Source organism: Raphanus sativus, unplaced genomic scaffold, assembly GCF_000801105.2.
Source record: "Raphanus sativus cultivar WK10039 unplaced genomic scaffold, ASM80110v3 Scaffold3568, whole genome shotgun sequence".
Taxonomy (NCBI): Eukaryota; Viridiplantae; Streptophyta; class Magnoliopsida; order Brassicales; family Brassicaceae; genus Raphanus; species Raphanus sativus.
This window is the reverse complement of record NW_026618874.1, coordinates 1-9,346: the sequence shown is the minus strand read 5'-3', so window position 1 is coordinate 9,346 and position 9,346 is coordinate 1. Positions and strand designations below refer to the sequence as shown.

Below are 9,346 nucleotides of genomic sequence, written 5' to 3'. Positions count from 1 at the left end.
AAAAAAAAGACAACGTGACGCTTTCTAAATTTTTACTTTTTTTTGTCACAGTCTAAATTTTTACTCTCTAGCTAGCTTGGTTATTGCATTTATGATCAAATATATCACAAGTGACACGTATTTAACATTATATATATGCATAAAGATCAGTCAAATTTGACGAGATTTTGATCAATTTAATACTCATTCAAAGTACTCGAAATGGATCAACTTCATAGCTGTTGCTCCTTGGCTGTATATGTGAGTAGAGAAAGTCAATAATTTGTGTTTAACAAAAAAAAACAAAGAATGGTCTACCAGAAAAATAAAAGTCGCAACGACTATTCAATTATCCAATCATTAATAACATTAAAATTCTTATTTTTTCTAAACAATTTCTCACAAACTCATCGCCTTAACATTAAAATTCTTATTTTTTCTAAACAATTTCTCACAAACTCATCGCCTTTGCCTGCATAAATTTCCTTTTTTGTCGTCTAGAGTTTCCATTATAAACACATGAATTTATATGCTGAGAATATGCCTTCAAACAAAACACATGAATTTATTATTTGCATGCATGTATACATTTAGGAAACACACAAATAAAACTATGACTGTAACAAGTATAATTAAGCAAAAACAATCAAAGAAAATAAAAATCAAACACATTAGTCAAGGTCAACGAAGATGATCACTCAATCTAAAACAGAGCAAATATTTTTCTAAGAGAATGTGTTATTTTGAACCGCCTTCTCATGTATAAAATCAATTATATACGCGGGACGACGTATTCTAAAATATCTGATAATATTAACAAAATGCAATTACACAAATATATATAGTAAGATGAAACTCAGTGACCACAGTTTGATCGCCCACCCTAAAATACACGACCAAGTCCACTAAATTAATAAAACCCACAAAAAAAAACTATATACAATTATTTATGACGTATTATAAAATGTTCGAATAGACAAAAACCCAATCCTCAATTTGCATAAGAACCTCTCAAGAAACTTCAAAGTTCTCACAACTCAACTTTTCTTTTTGTTATTTGTTTTCTTTTGATCAACTTTTATTGTATCTTCCTAACAAATAGAAAACAAACAGAAAACAGTAATATGGATAGACAAAAAAGCATGGAGAAAGGGTTACTGAGGAAGAGCTTGAGCATAAGAGAGAGGAAGTTCCCAAACGAAGACCTTTTTCTTGAAACCGGATTATCGAGGAAGTCGCCGAGAGATATTACCAAGAAATCACCGAGAGATATTATCAAGAAATCTCAAAACGACGATGGTGAATGTCGTGTTACCGCCACTGTTTTCCTCAGCACCTTTGTTGCGGTCTCTGGCTCCTTCTGCACCGGTTGTGGCGTGAGTCATCTTTTCTATATCCTTATATTTTTCTCGGTTCTTACCTGGTTTACTACAAACCATTCGGTGTGCAAGTCTCATTTTTTGCTTTCGAACTACTGACTGAACCGGTTTAATTGATTTGGATGTATCGGTTTTGTAGGCCGGTTTTTCATCAGGTGCGCAATCAGGGATTACCAAAGATTTATCTCTCTCAGTTGCAGAGGTGAATATTCTAGTGCTCAAATTTTTTTTATAATAAATGATTTGAAGGTCGACTTTTAATTTGACCATATCTATTGTATTGATCATGCAGTACTCAATGTTCGGGTCAATTTTGACGTTAGGAGGTTTAATTGGTGCAGTATTCAGCGGTAAAGTCGCTGACGTCTTGGGAAGAAAACGGGTAAATTTTCCGTTTCTATTTTATCCTATGGTTTGAGGTTTTACCGGTTAGCATATACTAAACCGGCTGATACCACTATTTATTTTGAAAAAAACAGACCATGTTGTTTTGCGAAGCCTTCTGCCTTACAGGCTGGCTTGCGGTAGCATTGGCTCAGGTTTGTTTCTACTTCTTTTTTCTCTTGTTTATTTTAAGTGATAAATTATCTTTATTATTGTTTATATTTATATCTTGAAGGACGCATTGTGGCTAGATTGTGGAAGATTGCTACTTGGAATCGGTGTTGGTTTATTTAGCTACGTGGTAAAACTTCATTTTCACCTCATAAAGAATAATTTACTAACCAACAAAGAGAAAAAAGATATTCACTTAGACAAAGTTGTGTTTCATGTAGATTCCAATCTATATAGCTGAAATTGCACCAAAGCATGTCCGTGGATCGTTTGTGTTCGCCAATCAAGTACGTTAAGTTTGGTTTATTCGTTGGATCGGTTTAAGTTCAACCAAGTTAATCAAAACTGATCCAGCCTGATTTGGGGCAGCGTTATATTGGATGCACATATAATTTTGTTATATACGTGTTAACAGCTGATGCAAAATTGCGGCATTGCACTCTTCTTCATCATTGGCAATTTCATTCCATGGAGATGGCTAGCAATAGTCGGTATGATTATTTCTATATATATAATTATCTAACTGTTAGAAGAATAATTGATTTAATCCAAACCTGCTTAATCTAACATTGTCTTTCTTATGTTTCTAGGTTTTGTGCCATGCGTGCTCCACGTTTTTTGTTTATTTTTCATTCCCGAGTCTCCAAGATGGTTGGTACGTTAATTTATATTTGCTGGGTATTGGTTTTATGGATATAACCTATTAATCCATTTTCTTTTCTTGTAGTCCGATTTTGAAATTTTGTTTGAAGAATTTTATATATATTTTGTTATTTTTTTGTTCTTTTGTATCTGTTATATATATGTCAATTGTTACAGGCGAAAAAAGGTCGCGATAAAGAATGCCGATCGGCTTTGCAACGCCTTAGGGGACCAGATGTGGACATTTCTCGTGAAGCAAACACAATTAGGGTATGAACTTTCCATTCTCTAAAATTGAAAAGTTCCATTATATAGTAATAGTTTTCATTTTTTTTTCCCTTTTACAGGATACCATAGAATTATCGGAGCTCGATGGTGAAACTCGAATGGCTGAATTGTTTCAGAGACGATATGCATATCCTTTACTTGTAAGTATTTGAACTAAGAAAAATATAGCTGCTAATGAAATGTGACTGTTTTCAATTAATGATAGTTCAGTTATTATGTAATGACATATATTTGTATACAGATCGGAGTCGGGTTAATGTTTTTGCAACAATTGAGCGGTAGCTCGGGTGTAACCTATTATGCCAGTAGTCTCTTCCAAAAAGGAGGTAAGTTATAGGAGAAAATCCTAAATATTAATGTCAATACTATATAGTTAATTAGTTATGATACACTTTTTTTCTTATCACAGTTATGACTTATGATACACTTTAATAGACAATACGAACATGTCATGTGTAAATAGTTTAATCCAATTAGAAAATGTAAACTTATATATTTTGCTTTCAGGATTTCCAAGTGCTATCGGGACATCCGTAATAGCCACGATCATGGTAAATTTTCAAAAACAAAAGAACATTTATATAATATCAGAGAAATCTCAATACTAAAAAGAATGAATTATTTGATTATTTTTTCAGGTTCCGAAAGCAATGCTGGGAACAATCATAGTCGATAAATTGGGGAGGAGAACACTCCTAATGGTTAAATATACTAACTCAAATACAGTACTATTATGATATTTCTTCATCAAACTAAAAACTATTTTTAATGTAAATTTGAACAGTCTTCTTGTGCTGCGATGGGCTTAAGTGCTTTGCTGTTAAGTGTTTCCTACGGTTTCCAGGTGATTTTAAGTCTATTCATACTTATACTGTGAATATAATATTTTCTTAACAGGATTGTGGATATAAAACATGCAACCTTCTAACCTAACTATTGTCTTAACTTTTGTTAAATGTGGAGCAGTCATTTGGAATTCTCCCGGATCTCACTCCCATCCTCACTTGCATCGGCGTATTGGTATTGGCCCTAGTGTTTTTCTTTTCTAAAATACCGTTACAAAAATATGCAAATTTTTTTAGTTACAACTTCAATTTTTTGGGGATTAACTTCTTTGAATGCTATAAGTTTAGTTGGTGATTTATGGAATGTATAGGGTCACATTGTGTCATTTGCGATGGGAATGGGAGGACTACCGTGGATTATAATGGCTGAGGTATTCCAACTTTTATATTTCATATTTTCCCTTAGTTTTATCAGTGATGAGTGAATTATACAAATACATTTTTTTTTTTGGAGAAAGGGTCTTATACAAATAAACATGTTTTGCTTTGTTTGCAGATATTTCCCATGAATGTGAAAGTGTCAGCTGGAACCTTAGTTACCGTAACTAATTGGTTATTTGGATGGGTTATCACATATACTTTCAACTTCATGCTACAATGGAATGCATCAGGTAAATACAATACGTGGATATAAATATAATTTTACTTTAATTACTGTTTTTTTACTTTACGAAACAATTCGTTTTAAGTGACTGATTGTCTTTTTGGTTCATTTTTGCAAGGAATGTTCTTCATCTTTTCAATGGTTTCCACATTTTCGATTGTATTTATATACTTTCTAGTACCGGAGACGAAAGGCCGATCACTTGAAGAAATACAAGCATTGCTCTCCAACTTTGTACAATGATTTTGTTTTGGTTAAAATGATCATACAAATCGATTATATTGTAACTGAAAAAAATCGATTAGAAAAATCGATTATTATGATTGGTGTGGGTTTGCATGAGATTTGTTGTATGGATCGGATTTTTCATGGGAAAATGGCAACAATAAATTTGTATAGGTCCTGTTTGAAAAAAGATGTATGGTTTTTGTTAGTTATGCATCAAAATATATAGTTCTGTGTGATATAGTTCACTATATTGAAAAGGAGGTCAATAACCACGCATGACGCATCCGACCATATATATTTTCCATTGTACTTATTGGTAATCAATTATGCTAGCTATAAATCGGACGGTAGAAGAGTTCGAGCGGTTGAACAATATAGGGAATATGTCTAAAGATATGGTTGATGATCAAATGGGTCGTACTTGACGGTTCTCATGAAACATGGAACAGTTTTATCTTGCATATCGATGAATATTTTGATTTGTTACGATGAAGAATGATGCTGATTTTCTTCACAAAAAAAAAGAATGATGCTGATATACGTTGCTATTATTTATCTAATTTGTTGGTTGATTTTCAGTTGAAAATTAAGTTCAGGAGTTTTGCGTCGGTTCAAGAATTAATGAATAGGAAGCCACATTCGGATACCGGTTAAGTCTGGTTCACCCATGTATGCATAATAATATTGAGTAGAATGTCATTTCTAAAGGGCCTAATTGCATTTGGTTACCAGAATTTCATAAAATAACTACACAAAATACTGAACCGTTTATGGTTACAGTCTTCTAGGATTATAGCAAAACAAAGCAGACAAAAATTCAACTAGCAAGGTGGATTAGATAAAAAGATATAAATTGCAAGGCTAAAAACATCAAAAAGGGCATTTGGTCTAGTGGTATGATTCTCGCTTAGGGTGCGAGAGGTCCCGAGTTCAATTCTCGGAATGCCCCAATCTTTTTTTCTTTTTCACCTCATCTATAGACACCATCTTGCAGTTATATTAAACCGAACTTAAGCTATCTTGCTAGCAAGTAAAGTAGCGTCATGTGTCAATGATATTCTGGCAACGCGTTCAACTTTATTTTACTTAACATGAAACAAAGCAGTTTAGGCAGTTTCAACTGAGAATTGCAGACTGCATATGCGTATATATTACCTATGCTGATAAGTTTATAGGGGTTGATTTTGGCATATTTGTTGGCTCTTGAGCACTTATCAAACATACGATTCGTGAACTTCCTGTTAGGAAAACTAGAAAAGACAACAATGAGCTGTAAAGTGGATATACCTATAATTTTTTATTCATTATTACAGCATATTCTATTGAGTCAAAGAAATAATAATTTACTAGTACATGAAACACACACTACCATCTGACAAGAGTAGAAGCATATTGACAAAAAGCGCAGCGCTTGACACGACACATATCTTTTCAGAGCTTTCTACGGACTCCTTTTGTCTTCTTATTGTTACTTCATTGTTAAAGTCGAAAAAGGGGAAAAGCATAAGCCATAAATAAATCACAATAGATCAAGATCGCAGAGAGAGAAAGAAAAAATAGATCCTTCTGTTCGGTCCGGCGGTCGGCGGCGCGTGAGCATCCGTACCGCCGTCGGAGTCCGTCATCTTTTAGAATAAAGCATGCGTATGTTCGGATCTTCTCCGTCTCCTCCGATATTCGCCTTGTCCGGGTTCTGGACAGTCACCAACCACGATGATTCTGATCGAAGACGCGGTTGTCGGTAGGTATGGCGCAGCAAAAATGTTTAGTCTGGTTCCGTTTGCGGGAGACGGAGGCTCTCACAGATCCGTCGCCGCCGCTTTTAGTCACCGGGACGTGGAAGCTTCTTCAACCTCGCCGTCGTCGGCTCTAGTTCCCGGAAGGTGAAGGCTACCGCAGCCTTGCGTCGCCGGTTTTGTCCCCTTGTCTATTAGGATTTTGCCTTTTCTTTTTCTAGTTTTGTTTTATGTGGTTTCGATTTGGTTCGTTGGTGGAAATATTGTCGGAGGACGATGAAGCTCACCGGTGGAAGTGGTGTGGCTGCATGCGAAGCCTTATCCTGAGCGGTTAACGGTGAATGGTTGGCGGAGGAGATCTCGACTAGTCGATTGAATCTCTCCGATAATGAACCTCCAGGGTTTCGAAGGTGTTCGTGGTGAACGTATGGAGTGGTGGAGCTCCGATGTGGATCGGTGAACGGCGGTTATGTTCTCCGGTGGTAACGAGAAGAGGAGGAGACGCGATGGTCAGAGCCGTATGTGCGGCGACGGCGTTCCTCTTTTGCTACTAGAATTTTTCCAATTTAGACTTAGACCCATTTGGTTTATTGTAATGGGCCTGAGGTATTCGGGTTTTGTTTTGTAATCGGGTATTGGGCTTTGGCCCTCTTTCTATATATAAAATATTGACGAAAAAAAAAAATCACAATAGATCTCCCAACTCTGATGCCAAAAAAAAAAATCTTCCAACTCTACCCACCCAAGAGGATCTATTTAGTGTTTTCCTTGGTCATCAACTTCAGATTCTCCTTGCAAAACCAACTCCAAGGTCTCACTCTCTTTCCCTAAGTTTTAGTTATTCTTTTGTTCTTGCATGTATTTTGTGTAATTCATAGTATATCCACACATATTACTACCCTAACTTTTAGTTATTTCATTTGTTCTTGGATATATATTTTGTGTAATTTATAGTGAATCCACACATATTATAAGGCATTACCGGAAAGCGTCTACTTCTTTTCTTTTGACTAAAAGGCCTATACTTCTTCTGTGGTTAGAAGATCATTTGCTCTGTTTGTTTTCTAGTAAGTAGATTCGTTTGATGCTCATCCACTTTCTTTTAAAGAACATGAAGCTCAGTTTTCTTACTTGATGCTCTTTTAGATATTTGATAATTGTTTGTTTTCTTAATGATTTTCTTTTTTAAATTCTAGCCATATGTTTATTTAAAAAGCTTTCCAACAATCCAAAGTGTTTTGTCTTTGTTTCTGGTAGAAAGAATGGATGAAAATGAGCATGGACAGTCAGGACTCAGGAGCCATGAGCTACGGCACAAACCCATACCAAACCAATCCCATGACAACCACTGTAGCCGGGAGTGTGGGCTCTGCAGCACCACCAGGCCAGCTGGCGTTTCACCAGACCCATCAGCAGCAGCAGCAACAGCTGGCTCAGCAGCTTCAAGTCTTTTGGGAGAACCAATTCAAAGAGATTGAGAAAACAACAGATTTCAAGAACCACAGCCTTCCCCTTGCGAGGATCAAGAAAATTATTAAAGCTGATGAGGATGTACGTATGATCTCGGCCGAGGCTCCTGTAGTGTTTTCAAGGGCCTGCGAGATGTTCATTTTGGAGCTGACACTCAGGTCGTGGAACCACACGGAAGAGAACAAGAGAAAGACGCTGCAGAAGAATGATATAGCAGCTGCTGTGACTAGAACCGATATCTTTGATTTCCTTGTGGACATTGTTCCTAGGGAGGATCTCAGGGATGAGGTTTTGGGAAGTATTCCAAGAGGGACAGTCCCTGAGGCTGCTACTGCTGGTTACCCGTATGGATACTTGCCTCCAGGAACTGGTATGGTTATGGGTAACCCTGGTGGTGCTTACCCAACTAACCCGTATATTGGTCAACGAATGTGGCAACAGCAGGGACCTGGCCAACCTGACCAGTAAAACTAGCCTAGGTAAAGAAACTGTAAGTTTTCCACTTTTTATAGGCCTACTAGTTTTTTTATGTTTTTGGTACATTCTCATAGTCTAATTTTCTTTTTGCAGAATTTTAGTCTTGTCCAAGAGGAATTAAGAAAGGAGGAGAATTCAAAGAAAATTCAAAGAATATATCAGTTTTTGAAATGAGTGTTGTAGAATATTCTAAGTGTTTATGTGTATTCAATCCTTTCTTTAAGGATTTGTTTAGGGAGGAGACAGAAGAATGTATAAACTGTAAGGAAGAAGTGTGGTTGACATGTTTTTTTATTTGAATGTTATTGTCTATCTTTATTTCTCTCATGAGTCATGGCTCTCTCGAGTTCAGTGCGATTCTCTCCCAAATTAGAAACTATAGCAAAGTTGGTATATCAAACTATAGTTCAGTGCGATTCTCTCCCAAATTTTCGGACTCCCAAGTCCTTGTCTCGGCCCTTTGTCAAGGGTTGGATTTGAACGAGATTGCAGGTGTCCAAATGGATATCAAAATCCTTGCCACTCTCTTCAGTCCGTTGTCTTTCTCTTGTATTCCTCGGTTAGAAAACTTACAAGCTGATTCCTTGGCAAAATCAGGTCTTGATCGCTTTGTAGCCTAAACTCTTCATCTTTAGTATTAGTAATGGTATCCTTGGTTTGACAAAAAAAAAAAAAAAGCAAAGTTGGTATGTCAATGATTTGAAAGTAGGGAATGTCCATTGCGGTTTGGTTTATGTAGATTATGGAATGTACAAACCGAATGAAAATGTATAGCATTCGATTTAATACGGTTTTACTTCTTCGTGTTGGTTCAACCGGATACACATCCTTACTTGAAAGTTGAAACACTTACCAGGAGGAGGCCGGTTTGATGAGGATCACATGATGAACTATTTAGATGAGTGACATTTGTATTTGTGTTTTTCAGTTAATCAATAGTGAATTATCAATTTATTTGATTTTTATTCTAATTACATAATTTTATTCAGTTATTTAAACTTAACGTTTACCGTTTGATAATGATTCGGTCTACATACACAAACCCAACAAAACTAGTTATTGAAGCATAAAATATAACGACGACTCAAGTACAAAGAAACCTTCTACGACAATTTAACTGTAACAACCTGTCCTGCGGAACCA

General features: G+C 36.0%; 2 protein-coding genes and 1 non-coding gene across 4 annotated transcripts; all 3 read left to right on the top strand.

The window, feature by feature from the left end:
• Nucleotides 1–978: 978 nt before the first annotated feature.
• LOC130506701 (sugar transporter ERD6-like) lies at nucleotides 979–4,690 on the top strand. Its single transcript, XM_057001386.1, has 18 exons — nucleotides 979–1,355; nucleotides 1,498–1,560; nucleotides 1,651–1,740; nucleotides 1,838–1,897; nucleotides 1,978–2,043; nucleotides 2,135–2,200; nucleotides 2,329–2,404; nucleotides 2,504–2,568; nucleotides 2,733–2,825; nucleotides 2,903–2,983; nucleotides 3,085–3,169; nucleotides 3,351–3,394; nucleotides 3,482–3,544; nucleotides 3,628–3,687; nucleotides 3,810–3,863; nucleotides 4,000–4,059; nucleotides 4,185–4,299; nucleotides 4,411–4,690. The coding sequence occupies exons 1-18, from the start codon at nucleotides 1,104–1,106 to the stop codon at nucleotides 4,533–4,535; spliced, it is 1,518 nt and encodes a 505-aa protein (XP_056857366.1). The 5' UTR covers nucleotides 979–1,103; the 3' UTR covers nucleotides 4,536–4,690.
• Nucleotides 4,691–5,397: 707 nt separating this feature from the next.
• On the top strand, nucleotides 5,398–5,469 carry TRNAP-AGG (transfer RNA proline (anticodon AGG)). Its single transcript has one exon. It is a non-coding gene; the product is annotated as a tRNA-Pro (tRNA).
• Nucleotides 5,470–6,035: 566 nt separating this feature from the next.
• Nucleotides 6,036–8,515, top strand: LOC108832754 (nuclear transcription factor Y subunit C-9-like). Of its 2 annotated transcripts, none has more exons than XM_057001384.1 (2): nucleotides 6,036–8,205; nucleotides 8,297–8,515. In XM_057001384.1, the coding sequence occupies exon 1, from the start codon at nucleotides 7,523–7,525 to the stop codon at nucleotides 8,192–8,194; it is 672 nt and encodes a 223-aa protein (XP_056857364.1). In that variant the 5' UTR covers nucleotides 6,036–7,522; the 3' UTR covers nucleotides 8,195–8,205; nucleotides 8,297–8,515. The 2 variants fall into 2 exon arrangements, with proteins under 2 accessions (XP_056857364.1, XP_056857365.1); XM_057001385.1 differs by having other exon boundaries at nucleotides 6,036–8,216.
• Nucleotides 8,516–9,346: the final 831 nt, after the last annotated feature.